Consider the following 22,847-nt stretch of genomic DNA (forward strand, 5'->3'; position numbering starts at 1 on the left):
GCCTGGAAAACCATTATGAACTCATGCTCATAGTTTTTGAGGGGGGCAGAGTCAAGACTGGAATCAAGGTCTCTTAGCCCTGAGTCTAGAGTTTCCCACAGCATGGTGTGTGTGCTATTAGCAGAAGAAGAGATGTTTTCAGTGGGATATGGAGAAAATTTAAGAATTTGAATAGTTTTATACAGAGTGAATGAAAGAATATATGTAAAGAAGTTAAAACAGTGATTGACAGAAAGTAAGTGCTGTGTATGTTAGCTATTATGGATTGTGGTTTGCACTAGGGGGTGGTAGTGGAGATGAAGAGTAGAGAGGGATGCAAGATCTGTTTTGTAGGTAGAATCCACAGGCGCTCAGGCTCTTTCATCTCCAATCTCCTAGGCCCTGGGACTCACCCTCTGTTGCAAAGAGCTTCTTTCCATTGAGGAGGAGGCAGAAAGTCTGTCTCACTGGATCTATGCCTTGGTCCCTGGAGGTCCATCTTTCATATTCTCCTGCCAGCTAGGTACTTGATCCCCTCACTCCCTGCCCTGCCTCATTTGTGTTACAGCCCAATTTACTTCAGTGCCTGCCCCCTCCTCTAGCCCCTCTGTCCTTTTGGTCCCACATCCTACTCTTGGTCAGTAGACCTTTGAAGAGTCCCACTAACCTATTTCCTATTGCCAGGGGAGAAGGCTTGGAGTCCCCAATCCATGTTCACGTTTGGGGGCCTATGCAACTCTTTGGATCTCCCCTCAAGGAGAAAATAAAAATTTAACCTTGGAAGTGCCTGTACTAGTCACTACTCTCTGCAGGTAGATTCCTATTATATCCCCCACCATCAACTATTTTTAAAGCCACTAATACTGCTATTCTCAATCCAGGGTTAAGAACTTCCTAAAATTTTATTTAAAAGTAGATTTCTGGGAAGAGGGCCCATAGCATATCAAACAGTACTCAGACGAATTCAGAGCTCCTCTAAGAGCTTTGCAAACCCTAAGTCATCTTTCTTTTTTGGAAGCTCCACTATTTATATCAAACATATTGAAATCCCTTATTAGATATAATTTTATATAATTATGAAATACTTCACTTGACTAATAGACAATGTTGTGATTTATAGATATGTAATTAGTATTTATTAATTTTAACTTTTTCAAGTTTCTTTTTAGTGTTTCAATAATTTTTTTTGTCTCAATTTCACAGGCCCTTGGAAAGCTCACAGGCCCTAGATGCTGTGTCCCTAAAGCCTAGTGGGAAAATTGGCTCTGAATGGGTTCCTAACTAACCAGAGTTAGGAAGCACTCCCCTGAAATCTAACTTCCAGAAACTACCTGCTTCATAATTTCCTTCCATCCTTGATTGCTTTATCCCCTTCCTGCTCTTCAGCCTTCCTCTTTGAGTCTCCGTTTGCCCAAATTAAGGATGAGCCTAAAGAGTTCTCTTTTCTCTCTTGGATCCTCCAGTTTTTCTCCTGCTCCTGGGAACCCAGGGCCTGTCACTTGAGGGCCAAGGGGGCTCTAAGAGTGGGGAACATCTCAACCCCTGGTGCGGGTGGGGGAAAGTGCAGACAAGGTTAAAGCCTGCAAAAATGACCGGAAACTCACAATGAGCCTTTCTTTCCCTACGTTTCCTTAGCCCATACTCAATATGACAGAAACCATGAAGTTTGGGAATGATAGAAGTTTGGGTTATGCTGCGTTGTGTCACATATTTTTCTAGAATAACTTCCCAAACCAGATCTGATTGTTGCATGCCACTAACAGTTAAGAACATAGCCAATAAATGATCTGATTTTGGCTTTTCCAAAAACTAAGAAGAGATGAAATAAAAAGGATACTGATCTGAAAAGTTACACAGCTGTCCTCATAAGTTTCAAAAGAAAATTAAAAAGTTACAGAAAATTAACTAGAAATTGTAGTAAGTAGCAAAGTTTGTATTTAGAAAAGACAAGGCTACCAGCAGAGATAAGGACAAGAGTGAGATCTTTATGAAACTCCAAAGGCAGACACAGATTTCAAGTGTTTCTTCCTTTTTCATCTATAAACACCACTTCCTCCATGAAGATGTTCCTTATCTCCACAGCTGGATGCAATAACTTTCTTCTCTGAACAATCTGTACTTTATCCTTGGCTCTCTTAAGGCATGTGTTCCGGTTTGCTTAAGCTGCCATTATGCAAAATACTAGAAATGGACTGGCTTTATAAAGGGGATTTATTAGGTTACAAATTTACAGTTCTAAGGCCATGAAAGTGTCCAAACTAAGATATCAACAAGAGGTTACCTTCACTGAAGAAAGGCCAATGGCATCCAGAACGCCTCTGTCAGCTGGGAAGGCACGTGGCTGGCATCTGCTGGTCCTTTGCTCCTGGGTTCTGGATTCAAAATGGCTTTCCCCAAAATGTCTCTGGGCTCCTGTCTCTGGGGTCAATTTCTCCTCCTCTGGAATCTGAGCTGGCCTATGACTGCTTTGGCCAAGAGTAAAGTAAAAGTGACACTATGCCAGCACTGGGCCTACTTAGCCCTCAAGAAGACTAGCAATTTCCATTTTGGTCTCTTGGAGCCTTGAGCTGCCATGTAGAAGTCAGACAACCCTGAGGATCCATGCTTGAGAAGCTTTGTATAGAGAGGGAAAGAAGACAAGAAAGAGAAGGAGAGGAGGGGCGAAGAGATGAGAAAGGAAGGAAGAAAGCTGCTTCACTAGCCCCAAGCTTTCCCCAATTTCAGCTGGTTCAGTCATCCCAGTCCAGCTGAGTCTCCAGATGTAGTGAAGCAGGGAGACAAAACTCTCTTCTATACCTTGTTTGAATTCCTGACCTTCGGAATTGTGAGCCATAATAATAATAAATTTAAAAAAATTTTAAGCCACTGGGTTTTGAAGCAGTTTATTATGTATTAATAGATAATTAGAATAGATATTTTATATTAATATAACCAAGTATTACTTTAATTCATAAATGTTTATACATAGATTACATAAAATAAAGAGATTAAGTACACATGACATTTAAAAATATTTCCAATAGGTTATTTGCACAAAGTTAAAATGATCTTAAGCAAACATTTTAACATTTTTGAAATTAGTTCATCATGCATTTAGTATTAAGGTTTAGGGCATTTAAGAAGTTATTAAGATTAAAAAATTAATAACTGAACTTGCTTCAACAATAGTGATTAATCCACTATAGTATAATAAGCAAGAATGACTCAGATAATTTAACTTGCAGAAAAAACACTTAAAAGTCTTCCTGAAGTTCATGTTCACACAAAAATGTGATGCCAATAAAGTAGCCAAAACCAAAAAAAAACATATTCAGTGGTATATCTTGGAACCAAATTTAATCTGAAATTACATGTCAGGAGACACACAAAAGCTTTGCGCTGATTTGTGGAAAAATAATTACTCATTGGGCTGTTTCCAAGAGACACAGGTTCTTGGTCTCAGAGTTCCTGAGTTGTTCACTCACTGTGCCAGAACAGCTAACTTCCCACAGCGTATACTTTAGTATCTCAGCAACTGAGGCACGGAAGTGAACTTGGAATGTCTTACTAATTAGGACATAAAGAATGGGGTTCAAGCAACTATTGAGGAATGCCAGACCAGTGGAGAGGGGGATTCCAGCCTGCAGTACATGGTGGAAATAACTATTGTGGTGAATCATGAGCTCCCAGATGCTAAACAGCTGATAAGGAGTCCAGCAAATTAAAAAGGCCATAACCACAGCCAGGACTGTCCAGAAATGCTTACTGGAGGTCAGGATGCTTCGCTTCTTCACCTTGAAGATGAGACAAGAATAGCAAATGCTCATTGTTAGCAAAGGGAAGAGGTACCCAACAATAAATTTCACCCAGGTCAGAACATGGTGCCTCATCAAAGTGAGGTCAGGATCATTCTCATGGAAATTGTTATAGCAAATAGTGTGATTATTGAACTCCAGAATGTCCCGGAAATATAGGGCAGGACTACCAATCAGAGAAGCCAAAAGCCAGACTAATGTAATAACAATCAGGGAGTTCTTTGGGGTTCGGCATCGATGAGACAAGACAGGATGGATCAAGTGGATATAGCGGTCCAAACTGATCACTGTCAGGAAGAAAACACTGGCAAACATGTTCAACTGGGCAATGAAGGAATTGGCCTTGCACAACCATTTGCCAAAGGGCCAGTGGAAATTCATGGCCACATAGGAGATGTAGAGGGGCAGAAAGAGAACAAAGATGAAATCCGCGATGGCCAGATTGAGGAACCAGAGAGTGGTGACTGTCTTCTTCCACTTGAACCCCGTGAACCAAATGACAATGGCATTTCCGGGAATACCCAGAACAAATGCTAAACAGTATAAGGCTAGGGACACCCAGTGAGCAACTCCCGGGTGGACTTTCTCCTCCAAATCTGACTCCAAGGAGTAATATTCCAGGGCATAGGAATAGTTCTCAAATTCTTCAAATAATGTTTCTTCTAGATCTTCCATGTCCTTGCTATGTGGAGATGAGGAAATCTATAGAGGCAAATTTCAAAAAGAAAAAAAAATTTAAAGAAGAAAAAAAGTTCAGTGAATGATAAGGAACATAGTATATTCCTTGGTAGGACTTTTGATTACACTATAGGTATCCAAGTCTTGCTGGTCCTCAGTTTCACTCTGATTATCTCTCTTGAAGCTGTGAGTCATTTTTGTAAGGTGTTAAGTAACTGCCAAATTAAAGTGAATGACTTTACCAGTGCAGTTTCTCTGTTCATAATACTTGCAGGGTTGACAAGAAAGAATCTAAAATTCAACAAGCATTTATTAGGTGACTACTGTGCATTATTATTTTATGGAATATGCAAGAGAAAACAGTTCCTGTGCTCAAGAAGTATGTTATCCAGTGATGATTAATACTTACATAGTGATGACTTCAAAATCTGTATTTCCAGTCCTGACTTTGTGAATTCCAATTACAGAGTTCCAGCTGCTTCCCGAACTCATCTACCTAGATGTCACAGGCAAGTCCTGGAGATTTTTACCCACTATTTTGCACCCAGGGATATTTTAATTCATAGTTATGAATACAAACATGTTAATAAGAATTATGTAAATGTGAATGACTTTTCATCAAGCTTTTAAGTGAAGTTTGTTGTGATCATTTAATTTTTATATTAATTTCCTATAGAATGAGTTAAGTTTTATGTAAAGTTTTATTTTACTGAAATTCCTTTCTTTGGAAATAATTCTTTTCTACAATAATTTTACAACAAATATTTGATTCATCAATCAGTTTTACTTATTCCTTTATTTATTTTTGTCCATACCAAGTTTTATCTATTATAATTTCTACCAAAGTATGTTTTTGTGGCCTTTTTATTTTTTTCCTACCAAGGCCAGGTTTCCTGGGTTAAGAAGACTTGAATGTCAGTTTTTCAACTCAAACAAATTTTACTGGGGTGCAATTTCAGCTTCATCAATTTTATTTTCTGTTGATTATTTCTCTCAGTAGTATTCAAAATCAAATTGAAAAATGATTAACAGTTGTATTCATTTCATTGAGAAGCAATCATTAATGGGGCAAACCCAATATTTAGTATATATAGGGGAGTCAGATAAAAGAGGCCAAAACATCCTATGTTACTGACAGGCATCTCAAATAACTCAACTAACACTGAATTCATTATCTTAACTAAAATCATATGAGGAAACTGTCAGGGCATCCATTAAAAAACAAGAGCAATTTGTTAGCTTCCTTCCACTCCAGATCCAGCCAACTTCTTGTTGTTCTTCAATATTCAGCCAAATGCTACCTTTTCTTAAAAACATTTCCTGACATCACCTCCCCTCAGGCAATTATAATAATAATTATTATTATTCAAAATAATAGCCAAAGTTATTTAGAACTTACTATGTGATAGGCATATATGATCTGATTTGATCCTCACAATAATCAAGAAAGGATACCAGAGCCCAGAGAAGCTTGGTGAATTGCCCAAGATCCCACAATCTATAAGTGGAGAATCAAGATCTAAATTCAGATCTGTTGGACATAGAGCTGGAGCTTCTAACCCTACGATATTCCCCTCTTTTGTATGATATTCCCCTCTCCTGTATATACTTATCGCACTTAATACATTATAATGTCAATGATTTTTTTAAAAATTTCTCCCCTGCCAGACTGTGACAATGACTGTAATCTCTGCACATCCCAATGCCTAGTAAAATTATTAACATATCACAGGTACTTAGCATATGCTTAATAATTGATTGGCTTTCTTCCTAAACTTGTTTAGAACCAAATGTAATTTTAAAAGCTTCAGGTCAGAGCTTTTAACTTAGGTTTACCCCTAAGTTAATGCAGCTGCCAGAATCTCTCTGACTGACACAGTTCTATCACTGGGAATTTGCCTTGTTCCTTGATAACCAATCCTTTCCCTAGAATATCCTATTTCCATGGGCAAGAATTGGCTTCTTCTTGCTGCCCTGTTATTTTGGGCCTGGGATCTTACCCTGCCTTCTCCACTCCTTCTGGTGACTGACCCTCCCCAGTGTAAAATTGTGTACAGCCTAGTCTCAAACTCCCTGTCTTGGTTTTCTGCCTGCATACGAGGATACACTTACCTTGCTGGTGCCTATAATCCTCTCTAGGCTATTAGCAGTTTTGAAGCCATATGGCACAGGTGGTAGTCTGCATCACCTAACAAAACCCTAAGTGGTAGGTAGATGGAAACTCATTGTCCAAATATAGAAAAGCCCATGGAAATCCCCTAATTGCACACAGCACTATCCTCACCAAAGTCAGGATGCTCTTCCTTCCAATGTCATTACTGATGTTTCTGGGGCAGCATGACTATAGGGCCTGTTGAAGTGTACCAGCCACCCCCTTCTTCCTGACTCTCTTGAGGGGGTAGGGGGTTTCTTGAGGATGAGTGATCTATCTGAAAAGAATTCCCTCAGACAGGAAGTCCTGTACCAGATAGGAAGTCCTTCCAGAAAACAGATGAGTAAGTTAGATATGAAGACTAGTTCAAGTTTTGAGAAGGATCTTCAAGGGGAGCTGAATGTTGCCCAGCACAATACTTCATGGAAAATATAAATTAGGATTTCTCTATGACTTAAAGCAGATATTTTTATGTGTGGTGGAAATGGTGAGGGGTAAGGGTGAGGTGGAGAAAGGAGAGAAGTAAGGGGTAATACGGCAACAAGCCTCGAGCAGGCAGAATTATTATACCTTGTTTTTCTATTGGCTTATACTCTGCAGGTGCCACCAGATCTAATTAAGTTTCCAAAGCTCACTTAGACCTACCCAAGTATCTAGGGGCTTACCTAGAACTAGCTACTACCATTTCTGAATTCATATTATGTATTCATTCAGCAAATAGTAAGGGCTTACATTTGTGAGGCACTATTCTAGCTGATTGGGATTCTTCACTAAATAAGATAGTCAACTATTTCTTCTCTCTTGGAACTTATATTCCAGCAGGAGGAAATAGACAGTCGACAATGAAAATAATTTTAAAAATAATTAAAAAACAGTGTGTTAAAATGGAAAGTGCTGATGCTAAGGACCAAGATGGTGGCATAAGATGCCCACAGAGTCTTTGAACACCTAGCAAAAACTGGCAGAGATATCTTCCTTAAAGTCTGGAAAACCGTTCAAGGGTTGCAGTAACTAGGAGAGTGCCAAATCAAGAAAATACAGCTTTACAAATGGTAGGAGAAGCTTGTGGTGGTCTTGCTGCCCCTTCCCCACTCTCTCCCTGAGCAGTGTAGAGCCAATGTGCTCCCAATGTGGGTCCCCGACCCTACTCTGGAGGGAGTGGAGTAACCTCTATGTTTATACTGGAGTGCCTCTATGTCCTTGTCAATCTATTGGGTGGCATCCTGAAAGACTGAACCAGGAAACTCATCTCTGTCTCCCCCTTCCAGAAACTTGCCTTGCAGGCAGAAGCAGACTGCTAAAGCAGTGTCAGAAAATTTTAAGTCAAAGACACCTTGGACAGAGAATTACCTGCTTTTGAATTCCTGTAAATAGTGGAATTACTAAGGCAATGAGCAAGCACAAGCCCAGGTTAAGACACAAGCTCAGAAAAGACAAAGAGGACCCTGCACTTCACATTCACCTTGGGCTGATTTTCCTGATAGAAGGGCTAAATTCTTAAGGAGAGCACAAGCCAACTCAGAGCCAATTTGTGAAGAGAGGGTGAAAGTTGTTTTTTGTATTGAGTCATTTTTGCCAGCTCTTAGCACTTAGCAAATCACTGTTGTGCCAGTTTGAATGTATTGTGTCCCCCAAACGCCATTATCTTTGATGTAGTCTTGTGGGGCAGACGTTTTGGTGCTGATTAGATTTGCTTGGAATGTGCCCCACCCAGCTGTGGGTGATGACTCTGATGAGATATTCCCATGGAGGCATGGCCCCAGCCATTCAGGGTGGGCCTTGATCAGGGGAGCCATATAAATGAGCTGACTCAAAGAGAAAGAACTCAGTGCAGCTGTGAGTGATATTTTGAAGAGGAGCAAGCTTGCTAGAGAGGAACGTCCTGGGAGAAAGCCATTTTGAAACCAGAACTTTGGAGCAGATGCCAGCCATGTGCCTTCCCAGCTAACAGAGGTTTTCCAGACACTATTGGCCATCCTCCAGTGAAGGTACCCGATTACTGATGTGTTACCTTGGACACTTTATGGCCTTAAGACTGTAACTGTGTAGCCAAATAAACCCCCTTTTTATAAAAGCCAATCCATCTCCGGTGTTTTGCATTCTGCAGCATTAGCAAACTAGAACAACTGTCATATCACTAGCTAGATACAAACTTAAGGAACAAGAGGGATTAAATCCCAAAGTTAACACTTTATTAAAATGTACATGCAACAAAAGATTACGATACAAACAAAGAAACAGGGAATGTTACCCATCCAGAGGAACAAAATCTAACTACAGAAACCATCAACAAAGAATACCAGATACGGACATACCAAATCAAAGCAGAAACCTAACCTCAAAACTGAAGGATCTAGAAAAAGAAGAACACACTAAACCCAAAGCAAGCAGAAGGAAGGAATTAACAAAGATTAGAGTGGAGATCAATGAAACAGAGAATGAAAAAATGAGAGAAACAAACCAAAATGAGAGAAAAAAACAAAAATGAGAGAAACCAAACCAAAAGTTGGTTCTTTGAAAAGATCAATAAAATTGACAAACCATTAGCTAGATTGATAAAGAAAAAAGAGAGGACAAAAATAACTGAAATCAGAAATGAAAGGCAGTGTATTGCTACTGACCTCAAGAAATAAAAAGGATTTTAAGAAGATACTATGAACAACTATACACCAACAAGTTAGATAACCTAGATGAAATTGAAAAAATTTCCTAGAAACACGCAAACTACAACACTGACTCAAAAAGAAATAGAAGATCTCAACTGATTAATAACATGTAAAGAGATTAAATTCGTTATCACAAACCTCCCAACAAAGAAAAGTCCAGGACCATATGACTTCATTGGAGAATTTTACCAAACATTTAAGAAGGATTAACACTAGTCCTTTTCAAACTCTTCCAAAAAATTGAAGAGGAGGAAACACTCCTTCACTCATTGTATGAGGCCAACATCACTCTCATATCAAAGCCAGAAAAAGATACCACAAGAAAAGAAAATTACAGACCAATATCCCTTATGAATATAAATGCAAAAATCCTCAACAAAATACTAGCAAACTGAATCCAACAGCACATTAAAATAATTATACACTGTGATCAAGTGGGATTTATCCCTGGTATGCAAGGATGGTTCAACATTCAAAAGCCAATTAATGTAATACACCACATTAATAGAACAACAACAACAAAAACCACACACACATGGCCATCTTAACTGATGCAGACAAGGCATTTGAGAAATCCAGCACCTCTTCTTGCTAAAAAAAATTTTTTAACTAAGAATTCAAGGAAACTTCTTCAACTCAATAGTGAAAGACTGAAAGCTTTCCCTCTTAGACATGAATGCCCACTGTTACCATGGTTATTCAATGTTGTATCAGAAATTCTAGCCAGAGCAATTAGGCAAGAAAAAGAAATAAAAGGCATTCAAATTGGAAAGGAAAAATTAAAACTTTCCTTATTTGCAGAGAACATGATCCTATATATAGCTAATACTGAAAAATCCACAACAAAGCTATGAAAGCTAATAAATGAATTCAGCAAAGTGGTGGAGTAAGGATCAGCACACAAAATTAGTAGTTCATTATTAATGAACAATCTGAAGTGGTAATCAAGAAAAAAAATTCCATTTACAATAGCAATTGTGGTGGTTTGATGCTATGAACTCCAGAAAAACCTGCCCTTACACATAATCCACTCCTGTGGGTGTGAACTCTTGTAAATAGATCATTTGTTGAGGTTATTTCAGTTAAGTTGTGGCCCACCTTAATTAATATGGGTGTTAATCCTATTACTGAAGGCCTTATTGGGAAGGTCTGAGAGAGACAGAAAGCCACAGGGAGTAGCCAGAAACTAAGTCAACAAAACCTACAGAAGAGAAAAGAGAAATCAGGAGGGGCCATCATGTGCATTGCTATGTGACAGAAAAGCCAAGGACCGAGGATCACTGACAGCCAGCCCCAGAATGCTGCAGTCTTCTGGGAGAAAGCATCACCTTAACTTTGGACTCCTCCTAGCCTCAAAACTGTGAGCCAATAAATGCCCATTGTTTAAGCCAAACCACTGCTTGGTAATTGCTTTGGCAACTAGGAAATTAAAACAGCAACTAAAAGAATCAAATATCTAGGAACAAATTTAACCAAGGATATAAAGGACTTATACATGGAACACTACAAAACATTGCTAAAAAAAATTGTAAAAAGACATAAATAAATGGAAGGATGTCCTGTATTCATGGATGGGAAGAATAAATATTTTAAACTGTCAATTTACCCAAAGTGATTTACATATTCAACACAATCCCAATCAAAATTTCAACAGCTTTCTTTGCAGAGATGGAAAAGCCAATCATCAAATTTATATGGAAGGAAAAGGGACCATAAATAGTTGAAGCCATCTTGAAAAAGAAGAATGAAGTTGAAGGACCCACACTTCCCAATTTTAAAACTTAGTACAAAACTACATTAATCAAAACAGAATAGTACTGGCATAAGGACAGACATATAGACCAATGGAATGGAATTGAGAGTTCGGAAATAAGTTTTCATGTCTATGGCCAACATATTCTTTAATACATATTTTTTATAGAGATTGCTCACAAATGATACAATTATCCAAAGATCCAAAGTGTATAATTGCCCACAGTACCACCATACAGCTGTGCATCCATCACCACAATTAATTTTTTTTTCAATTTTTAGAACATTTTCGTTACTCCAGAAAAGAAGTAAAGACGAAAGAAAGAAACTCAGATCCTCCCATACCCCTAACCATCCCCCTCCATTATTGATTCATAGTATTGGTATAGTACATTTGTTACTGTTGATGAAAGAATGTTAAAATACTACTAACTGTAGTATATACTTTGCTATAGGTATTTTTTTCCCTATATGCCCCTCTATTATTAACTTCCAGTTATATTGTCATAAATTTGCTCTAGCTCATGAGAGAGATTTCTAATATTTGTACAGTTAATCACAGACATTGTCTACCATAACATTCTGTTTTATACATTCCTATCTTTTAACCTCCAACTTTCCTTTTGGTGACATATGTGATGCTGAGCTTATGCTTTCCATCACATTCATAGACCATTCAGCACTGTTAGCCATTCTCACAATGTGCTACTATCATCTCTGTCCACTTCCAAACATTTAAGTTCACCCTAGTTGAACATTCTGCTCATAATAAGCAACCACTCCCCATTCTTTAGCCTCGTTCTATTTCTTGGTAACTTATATTTCATGTCTATGAGTTTACATATTATAACTAGTTCATATCAGTGAGACCCTACAATATTTGTCCTTATGTGTCTGTCTTATTTCACTGAATATAGCGCCCTCAAGGTTTCTTCATCAACCCATTTTTTAAGATGGTTTTGTTCACACACCATACATTCTGTCCTAAGTAAACAATCAGTGGTTCCCTGTATAGTCATGTTTATATGTATTCACCACCATCACCACTATCTATATAAGGACATCTCCATTTCTTCCACAAAGAAGGAGGAAGAGTCAAAGAAGCTAGAGAGACAAGAGAAAAAAAAATGAAAGAGAGAGAGAAAAAAAACAAGACAGCTAGGAAGTGATAAAAGGAAAGATAGCATTAAAGCAAAGTAGAATAAAGAGTCAGACAACATCCCCAATGCCAAGAGACCCACACCCCTCCCATATGCCCCACCCCTCCAAATGCATTTAGCTTTGGTATATTGCCTCTGTTACATTAAAGGAAGCATAACACAATGTTTCTGTTAATTATAGTCTCTAGTTTGCATTGATTGTATTTTCCCCCCAATCTCACCCTATTTTTAACACCTTGCATGGTTGAGATTCATTTGTACACCCTCATGTAAAAACATATTTGTACCTTTTATCACAATTGTTGCGCACTCTAGGTTTTACTGAATTTTACAGTTCCAATCTTTATCTTTCCTCTTTCCTTCTGGTGTCCCACATGCTCCTAGCCTTCCTCTTTCATCCATACTCACAGTCATCTTTGTTCAGTGTACTTACATTGCTGTGCTACTATCTCCCAAAATTGTGGTTCCAAACCTCTCACTCCTGTCTTTTCCTATCTGTCTACAGTGCTTCCTTTAGTGTTTCCTGTACAGCAGGTATCTTGTTCACAAATTCTGTCATTGTCTGTTTGTCAGAGAATATTTTAAACTCTCCCTCATATTTGAAGGACAGTTTTGCCAGATATAGGATTCTTGGTTGGTGGTTTTTCTCTTTCAGTATCTTAAATGTATCACACCACTTCCTTCTTGCCTCCATGGTTTCTACTGAGAAATCTGCACATAGTCTTATCAAGCTTCCTTTGTGTGTGATGGATCACTTTCCTCTTGCTGCTTTCAGGATTCTCTCTTTGTATTTGACATTTGATAATCTGATTATTAGGTGTCTTGGTGTACATCTATTCATATCTATTCTGTTTGGGGCATGCTGCACTTCTTGGATCTGTAATTTTATGTCTTTCCTAAGAGATGGGAAATTTTCATTGATTATTTCCTCTATTATTGCTTCTGCCCCCTTTCCCTTCTCTTCTTTTTCTGGAACACCCATGGCATGTACATTCCTTCATTTCATGTTGTCATTCAATTCCCAAAGATGTTGCTCATATTTTTTCATTCTTTTCTCTATCTGTTCTTTTGTGTGTAGGCTTTCAGATATCTTGCTCTCAAGTTTCTGAGTGTTTTCTTCTGCTTCTTGAGAGCTACTGTTGTATGTTTCCATTGTGTCCTTCATCTCTTGTGTTGTGCCTTTCATTTCCATAGATTCTGCCAGTTGTTTTTTCGAACTTTCAATTTCTACCTTATGTTCGCCCAGTGTTTTCATTATACACTTCATCTCTTTTGCCATATTTTCACTAAGCTTTTTGAATTGATTTAGCATTAGTTGCTTAAATTCCTGCACCTCAGCTGAAGTGTAAGTTTGTTCCTTTGACTGGGCCATAACTTTATTTTTCTTAGTGTAGGTTGTAGTTTTCTTCTGTCTAGGCATCAGGTTTCCTTGGTTACCCCAATCAGGTTTTCTCAGACCAGAACAGGCTCAGGTCTCAGAAGGAGGCAAAAGTATCAGGTCTTAGAAGATTGATACATCCTTTGAGGCCTCAAACCACTGTGCTTTTCTGCCCAGCAGGTGACACCTGTCAGCGTGTAGCCTGAGACTGGTGTAAGGAGGTGTGGCCTGTGGCTGTTTTCCCCCAGGCTCTGGGGTCTGGTTCTGAATGGAAGCCCAATAGTAAAGCTTGGCATCACCTCTTTCCTCTTAGGGAAAATACAGCCCCTGGGGAGATATCATTTGCATTCGAATAGTCTCTCTGCCTCTGCTATCTCCATCCTTCTCTGAGTCAGAGTGCTGGGAGCTGAAAATGGCTCAGGCTTTCTCCACTGAGCTGAAAAAAGGACAGAAAGCCCCCCTTCAGGGCCAGTCCATGGTCACCCTCAGTTTCATCCATTGGCCAGAGACAACACCTGGTCCTCTGGGCTCCCCCTCACTCCCAGAGAGGTCCTCCAGCTCTCCAAGGTCATTTGTTACCAAAAGTTTCTGGCTGCTTTTTGGGGATTCATAGCTTGTATTGAGCAGTCAACATTTGTTAATTAAAACCTCAGTTGGAGCTGGGCTGAGGTATATTCACTTGTTCAGAGAGTGCTGCTCTCTAGCACAGCAAGGCTTTGCAGTTTGGGCTACCATGGGGAAGGGGCTCTTGGCTTGGGTCCGCAGTTTTTATTTACGATGTGTGGACAATAACGTTTGTCTCCCAGCAGTTGTTCCAGGTTATTTACTAGTTGTTCAAGGGGGACTAACTAGCTTCTACTCCTCTCTATGCCGCCATCTTATCCTCCATCTCCCTTTGGTCAATGTATTTTTGACAAGGGTGCCAAGTCCAAGCAAAGGGGAAAGACTAATCTTGTCAACAAATGATTTTGGGAAAACTGGACAGCCATATGCAAAAGAATGATGGTGGTCCCTTACCTCAACACCATATGCAAAATTTAACTCAAAATGGAAGAAGGACCTAAATATAAGAACCAAAAAACTATAAAATTCCTAGAAGAAAACAGGGAAGCATCTTCAGGACCTTGTGTTAGGCAAGTGTTTTTAAACTTTACATCAAAAACACAAGTAACAAAAGAAAAAATAGATAAGTGAGACTTCATCAAAATAAGAAACTTTTGCATGTGAAAGGACTTCATCATGAAAGACAACCTACAGAATGGGAGAAAATATTTGGGAATTACATGTCTGATAAGGTATAATATCCAGAATATATAAAGAAATCCTACAACTCAACAACAAAAAGACAAATAACCAACTTTAAAAATGACAGAAAGACTTGAATAGACATTTCTCCAAAGAAGATACATAAATGGCCAATAAGCACATGAAGAAATGCTCAACACCATTAACTATTAGGGAAATGCAAATCAAAACCATGATGAGATACCAGTTCACACCACTAGAATAGCTACTTCTAAAAAAAGAAAAATGGAAAATAGCAACTGTTGAAGAGGAAGGGACAAAAAGGAACACTCAAGCATTGTTGATGGAGATGTAAAATGGGGAAGCTGACATGGAAAACAGTCTGGTGGTTCCTCAGAAAGTTAAGTATAGGGTGACATATAACCTGGCAATCTACTTTTAGGTATATACCCAAATGAATTAAAAGCAGGAACTTGAACAGATAATTTCACAGCAGTGTTCATAGCTGCATTATTCATAATTTCCAAAAGATGGAAGCAACCCAAATGTTCATTAACCAATCAATGGATAAACAAAATATATTATATACATTCAGTGGAATATTATTCAGCCATAAAAAGGAATGAAGTTCTGATACATGCAATAATGGATGAACCTTGAAGACATCATGTTGAGTGAATAAGCCAAGCACAAAAGGAGCAATACTATATGAACTCACTGATATGAAATAATTAGAATAAGCAAATTCATAGAGTCAAAAACTAGAATACAGGTTATCAGCAACCAGGATTGGGAGTGGTGTGGAATGAGGAGTCAATGCTTAATTGGTACAGAGTTTCTGTTAGGGGTGATGGAAAAGTTTTGGTAATGTATGGTGGTGATGATAGCACAACACTGTAAATGAAATCAACACCACTGAACTGCATATTTGAAAATGGGAATTTTTAGGTTGTATCTATGTTACTAGAATAAAAATTTTTTCAAAACCATAGGATTGTTCCTAATATCAACTACGGGCTACAGTTAATAGTGTATTGTAATGATATTGTTTCACGAATTGTACCAAAGGTACTACACAAATTCCATGTGTTAATAATAGGGGAAATGGGTGTGTAAGGGGAGTATATGGGAAGTCTCTATTATCTCCATGATTTTTCTGTAAACCTTCAACTTCTCACACAAAAAATTATAAAAAATAGATTAAAAAATAAAGAGTATCATTTAAAAATGTTGTTATTCTTAAACATTTATTTAAGAAAAAATAAAAAAATAGAGCAAGGTAAGGAGAATGGTGGGCTGGTTTCAACTTTCAATTAGGTGGCCTCATTGAAGAGAAGACAACTGCAAAAGCTTGAAGGAGGTGAGTGAGTTAGTCATGTAGATATTTCAGGGTAGGTTTTTCCAGGCTGAGGGCACATCAGTGCAAAGGCCCTGCAACAGGAACATATCTAGCATAGTCAAGAAACAATAAGGATGTCAGTGAGCAAGGGGAAGAGTGGAAGGAGAGAAGCTCAACAAGGATGTGTGTGGCCAGGTCATATAGATCCTTGGAGGTCTTTGAAGGATTTTGGCTTTTAATCTGAGGGAAATAGGAGATCACTGAAGGATTTTGTGCAAAGGAAAAAAAAAATCTGGTTTGTTTTATAGAAGCATCTTTCTATCTGCTATGTTAAGAATAGACTGTTGGAGGGAGAGGGCAAGTGTAGATGGAATCAAGGACACCAGTTATGAGATTATCTCAGTAATCTTAGCCAAAGACGAGGTGGCTTGGACCAAGGTGGTAGCTGTGGAGATGACAAGAAGTGATTGGATTCTAGATTTTTTTGAAGATAGAACCAACAGTTTTCCCCACAGACTAGATATTACATATGAAAAAAAGAGAGACATAAAAAATGGCTCCCAGACTTTGGAGTCTTTGTATTAGAGTCCAGGTCCTCTACCACCCCATTTTTCCCTCTTCTCATGGGCTAGAATGCAGTGATGAGCTGTCTTGGATCAAATGGGTGAGGAAAACATGTTTTTTCACATGACAGAATAAGCTTGGGTCCCTGGATGACCTCATAAAGTAGTGCTGCCCCTGCCCGCTCTGGATCGCTTCCTTCCAGATTATTAAGCAAGAAAGTTTTTCACCCACTGTACTTTTGGGCTTTTGTTAAAGCAGCTGAAACTATATTCTAACTAATATAGACTCTATAGGCCCCGTCTTTAAGTACTGTGGTGGAGCCCTGGCAGTGCCCACCTCTTATGACAAGATATTGAAAGAAGCCCTGAAGGTAAGAGCCACTCATAATAATGATCATGACATCCGGAAGCTTACTGGAAGAGAGAGAGGGGAGCTTCCCTTAGGGAGGACAGAAAGGGGAAGGATGTGGCCTTTTGAGGGGGGAATTCACTTACTCCTGCAAAGGTCAGGAAGATATTTAGGGAACACCCTTTTTTAACCATGGAGACTGAATAGGAGGCAGCTTTTTCAATTGACCCTGGTGGGATTGTGGAGGTGCTGCTGGTAAGAATCCTGCTTTCTAAGGACAGACCTTGAGTTGTGATGACATTAGACCTATACTGTTTATGGCCAGAGGTTAAAGTTCCTCTGCCCTTTCTTTCATAATTTAAATGCCCACAGGGGCAGGTAACTTGAATGGGTGAAAAAGGCCATACTGGGGAGACAGTGGGATTTGGGTGAACTGAAGAACACTAGACTGTCTTCAGCAGACAGCAGCTACTCAGCTGTAGTTAATTGTTTCCGTGTGGGAAACCTGGGCTTAGTTTTGCCAGAGCTTCCAGTTTTTGAAGAGTGGCTGGATATCTATATTTTTAATGTGAAACTTTCCCAACTTTAAAAACATTTCTAAAACAAAACAGCTGTTAACCACATTCAGTCCAGTTGCCAACTGACACCCTTGGGGCAGGCAGACTCTTATAATCTTTGATCTTTTCAATGGTGAGGGAGGAAACTATGAATTAAAATGGAAATAGAAAGTCTGAGTTTGCCTTTTCCCTTATAGAACAATGGATGATGTTCTCCTTGGTCCTAGGGCGGCAATCACAAAATTTAATGCTACACAGAGGCTTCTCTGAAGACCTTCAGTTCCATCTTCTCCCCAGTTGACAAAGGAGACTGACTTCAGAGTTGGGAAGTGGTCTCCCAGTATCCCCAGGAAAGAAGCCATGGACAGATCTCTGCCTTTACTGGGTTTCTATTTAACTTACCAATTAGGGCCCTGGAAAGCACAGCAAAACAAAGGATCAGCACCCAGGACAAAAGCTATTCTTTGCAGCTGTGTCAAAGCTCCTGGGTGGGTAAGCCCCCCTGATAAATGCCTCCCAACCTATTTCCTGCCATCCCTGATTATAAGACCTGTGATGGTTTGAAGCTGTCTGTACCCCAGGAAAGATCATGTTCTTAAAGCTAATCCATTCCTGTGGATGTAAACCTATTGTGGGTAGGACCTTTTATTTAGGTTATTTCAGTTGAGGCATGGCCCAGGTGGGTCTTAAAATTAGTGAACAAATTAAAACTGTACCATATGAGAGAGAAAATAAATGAAGTATATGATAATGCAAGCTCAGAGTATCATGTGCAATTTCAAAGTGAAAACATAGTTTACAAAGAAAGCTTACTACCATGTGCATATCTCCCAAATTAAATCTAAGGACCTATAGAGAGTTGTCTTTTTAAACTTTAAAAAAACAGAATTATGCTGTTTCATCAATCGTGGTATTATATTTATTTGTTTATTTTTGGTGGGACAGGAGAGAGAGGGGAAAAAGTACATACAGTAAGAAAACATGGACAAATTTGTCCTCAATTTAACCCTGTGGATATATCTGTATCTATATATTTGAGAAGTAGTAGTAGGACTTGAAAGAAGACTCAGAGGTGGAACTGGAAGGACATGTGTGGTCAATGAAAAGAGCCCTACTGGACAGTAACCATAAATGAAGATGGATAGCAGGTGAACATTGGGTCGTTAAACACAGATTTAAAGGAAAATTTGTCATTTATTAAACAGGCAGGGTCTTGCCAGTCTTGACTAGCAGGGACTTTCCATTGAGATACCTATATGGTTCTCTCAAGTTGGAAGTGCTCTAAAGAGCACAATAACAATGCCAGGATGAGGCTTTTAGGCTTCGATTGAAAAGAGGAAATAGCTACTGTATTTTGCTTAAACCATATGTGCTGCTGAAAGGCAAATAAAGAATTCCAACTGAAATACACACTCATAAATAATTCCAACTGAAATGGACACTCATAAAGATCTACATGATAATAAAATCTTTGAGTAGCTACTTAAGTGACTGCCAAGCTTGCACTGTAGACTTGAATACACGTAGGTCCACCCAAGTCTGTTAGAAACATGCGAAAAATGCTTGGTGGGGAGCAAAGTTCGGGAAAGTCATGCCAGTCATTTGGTTCTCAAAGAACGTGAAGACTTATGTTTACTGTGGAGATTCAGATGCTGCGAGGACCCATGGTATTATATTCTTGGGTTACATTTACACAAGAAACTCAAATTGCGGATGTCTAGCTCTGGAGCACAGAACTTTATATCGAATTAAATAAACTGGTTTCTGATCTACTGTGATGTTAATAGACAGTGAGCTGAAACTCCTTTCTGAATAAATAAATTTCATTACAAGAGTTCTGGAAGAAAGTTTAGTGATAAACATAAAATCCAGATGATTTAGGGGAAGGACATCTGGTAGAAACGTCTACCATTAGACTTTAAATGTGGATTTAAATGAGGCTTGGCTATAACGCGAAATGTTTTATCTATCTTGACAAAACACAAAGAACCCTTCTGGCAGACCATTTGGTTAATGAAGAGAGATTTAATTTAGTTCCATATTTTGAGTTAAATGACTTTTCTTTAACCCTTGCAAAAATAAGTACCTTACAGAATCTTAAGAAAGCTTAGGTTCCAACCTAAGGAAAGGATTTGAGGTGGTTGACATTTGACTATGAAGATTGGCTGTGTAGAGTTTCCCATATACCTTGTTAAAAATAACTCAAGAGCTGAATGTGTCTCCTGGGAAAACCCTAGGGGCTTTGGAGGAACATGAATGCATTTTGCCTTTGATTGGATGACAAGAATAAGTAGCAAGAATCAATGGACTAGGGAGAGAAACTCTCTGGTGAAAACCACAGATTTATGACCCAGCAAACATGTATGGTCAGCAAACTAATTTTCAAGGGCTGTCTTCCAAGAGAAGAAAGAATGATTGTGTGTGTGTGTTTGTGTGTGCATGTGTGTGTTGGGCTTATTAGAGCCATAGTTCAGTATTTTCCACAAACTGCCAAACATGAATTTCGTACCCCATCCCAGAAGGAAAGCATGGAGGCTGTAAATTGAAACTGAAGGTTGGGAAGAAATAGTGACAGCTCTTGCTGGTCAGAGGTGGTACCCTCTGTAGGAACAGTTATGGTCAGATTGACCTTCCCACCCCCAAACCTGGCCTAGCCCTATCCTTTAATAGACAAAACATCTTGCCTATCTGTAGTTCCCGTATGACTTCGTAATGCCAGACATTGAGACAAATGACCACATTCCTTAGTATGTTAGAAAGAATGCAAGTATTTTGGTTTAGCTGGATAGGAGACAATATAAAAGGGAGTGGTAGGATGTTGAAGGCCTCTGTATGTCATGTTTTTGTAAAGAGCATCTGGTAGCAATTTGGGAGATGCATTGGAAAGGGATGAGATTGGAAGCAAGGTGATCCATTGGTGAAGATTATTGCCACAATTAAGGTAACAGAGGGGCCTTAGACAGTGAGAGTTAGACTGGAGATGAAGGAGAAATATAGGAGTGACATTCACTAAGGAAATTAACAGACTCCTTCAGGAAGTTTAGCTGAACTGAATACTGTATAACCTTCATAATTTTTTTATTGAGTTCACATTGAAAACCTACCCAGACATAAAAGTTGGCTAATTTTAGGCATACAAATGTTTTCTTCAGTTTTAAAAGCAGTGAGGCTGGGAAAGAGAAAGACATTTTTTCCTTTATTAAAAAAAATACACAACTGAATCAAGTGGAGATGAAATTATACTCATTTTCACTATGCTGGAATCAAGCTCTTTTCATAAAAGGCACTTGCAGGCTAATCTGCATGTCTAACCCCCATGCTTCACTTGGACAGTTTGAGAAAGAGGACACAGCACATATTTGGAAAGTCAACACCTACTTATGTAAGTTGTTTTAATGCTCCACCTAGAAGTTAGTGTCTGGACTTGTATAATCTGTACAGTTCTGTTGATTGCTTTAAGGAAACAAAGTGAATGATTAACCCTGGGGTAGGGAGAAATTTTCAGTATCAAATCCTTTTCAAGACTTCAAGAGAATTAACACAAAAGTATAAAGTAAATATCAGGCAATATAGTATAGTTGTCAATGGACTCTGGAATCAGACTGCCTGCCTTCAAATTCCATTCCTTCCTCTTGGCTTTTTGATCTTGGGCAAATTACCTGCCCCAAAACATGAGTTTCCTCACTTGTCAACTGTGGATAGCAATAGTACCTAACCCATAAGGTTTATGTGATCACATGAGAAAATCCTCAAAAAGCGATTAGCTCAGTACCTAGTACATAAACAAGCCCCAATAAATATAACCATTGATTATTATCAGTGTTGGACTAAAAACAGTACACCATGGAGAGGGGAACAGAGTGTGCTTGTTTGAATCTATTATGTCCTCCACAAAACCCATGTTTTATGGGGGCAGAATTTTTAGTCTTTTGATTAGGGTGGGACCTTCTGATAAGGTTGTTTCCATGGAGATGTGACCCACCCAACTGTAGGTAAGACCTTTTTATTAGATCACTTCCATGGAGGTTTGAACCTGCCCATTCCAGGTGGGTCTTAATTAGATCACTGGAGTCCTTTAAGAGAGCTCACAGAGAGAAGGAGCTCAGAGAAGCTGAAAGAGGAATTTTGGAGGGAAGCTAAGATATGTAATCCAGAGTTTGCCCCTGGGAGAAGCTAAGAACTGACACAGACCTAGATGCTTGGAGATGCTAGGAGATGCAGACAGAAGGACATTTGGAGATGCTAAGCTAAGAGATGAAGTCCAGAGATTGATCTAGAGAAGCTAAGAGAGGACTCACAGATGCTTAGAGAGAAATGCCCAGGAGAACCAAGCAGAGAGCTGAGAGAAGCTAAAAGAGACAGAAGCCCATAGACCTTTTGGAGAAAGCCATTTTGAAATGCAACCTGGAAAATGGACCAGCAGATGCCAGCCACGTGCCTTCTCCGCTGACACAGTTATTCTGGACACCATCAGCCTTTCTGCAGTGAAGGTATCCTCTTGTTGATGCCTAAGACCACTTTTATGGTCTTAGAACTGTAAATTTGAAACCTAATAAATTCTCTTTATAAAAGCCAATCCATTTCTGGTATTTTGCATAATGGCAGCTTTAGCAAACTGGAATACAGGGGAAGGTAGAGAGTGGGATTTTTTTTTTAAGTTACTTCCAGAGAGGGTAAGAATGTTCAAAGTAGGGAATTAAAAAAAAGTTTTGTTTTATGGGCTTCATATTTTTAAAACATTTGAATCTGTATGGAATTTACACATGGTTATCTGCCTGGCCTCTGAAAGCATTTGTGTTGGGGACTGCTGTGTCCAGCCCCTAAATGTCATATTTAACCCCATTTCTGTCTAGGAGTGGTGAGAAAATAGAATAATGTGTAGCAACACATTTCTCTTATTTCTCATCTTTAAAAAAGCTATTTATTTATCTTTGATTAGAGGATATAGTCTAGGTCTTTATCTCTCATTCCCCAAGTTTTATCTGGAGATTGGAAATGAATGACCATCATCAACAGTGTACTGTTTCAAAACTTTGATCATAGCAGAGAGAAGTCCCCAATCAGTATTTCCTTGAAAAGGGTTTTTATGCACACAGTGATTTTTTTATTATTATTAAGAAGAGTGTCGGCACTGAATTTGGAAACTGTGATGGCATGGGCTTAAGGAGTCATTCTTATAGGGCATATGACTGGACAGTTACTGGAGATCTGAATTGTCTGATTTATGTTGAGGAT

At 38.8% G+C, this 22,847-nt stretch overlaps 1 protein-coding gene across 2 annotated transcripts in view; it reads right to left on the minus strand.

Annotated features, from left to right (window-relative positions):
* Window positions 1–3,070: 3,070 nt before the first annotated feature.
* Window positions 3,071–22,847, minus strand: part of GPR1 (G protein-coupled receptor 1) — a 56,600-nt gene continuing 36,823 nt past the window's right edge. The window contains exons 1-2 of one of the 2 annotated variants that reach the window (XM_037849841.1): window positions 4,861–4,926; window positions 3,071–4,475 (exon numbers count right to left, since the gene is read on the minus strand). In XM_037849841.1, the coding sequence (XP_037705769.1) occupies window positions 3,381–4,448 (1,068 nt within the window). In that variant the 5' untranslated portion in view covers window positions 4,449–4,475; window positions 4,861–4,926 and the 3' untranslated portion in view covers window positions 3,071–3,380. Of the gene's footprint in view, window positions 4,476–4,860; window positions 4,927–22,847 lie in introns of those variants that run through there. The other variant, XM_037849840.1, reaches the window with a different exon arrangement.

This window comes from Choloepus didactylus, chromosome 9, assembly GCF_015220235.1.
Source record: "Choloepus didactylus isolate mChoDid1 chromosome 9, mChoDid1.pri, whole genome shotgun sequence".
Taxonomy (NCBI): domain Eukaryota; kingdom Metazoa; phylum Chordata; class Mammalia; order Pilosa; family Megalonychidae; genus Choloepus; species Choloepus didactylus.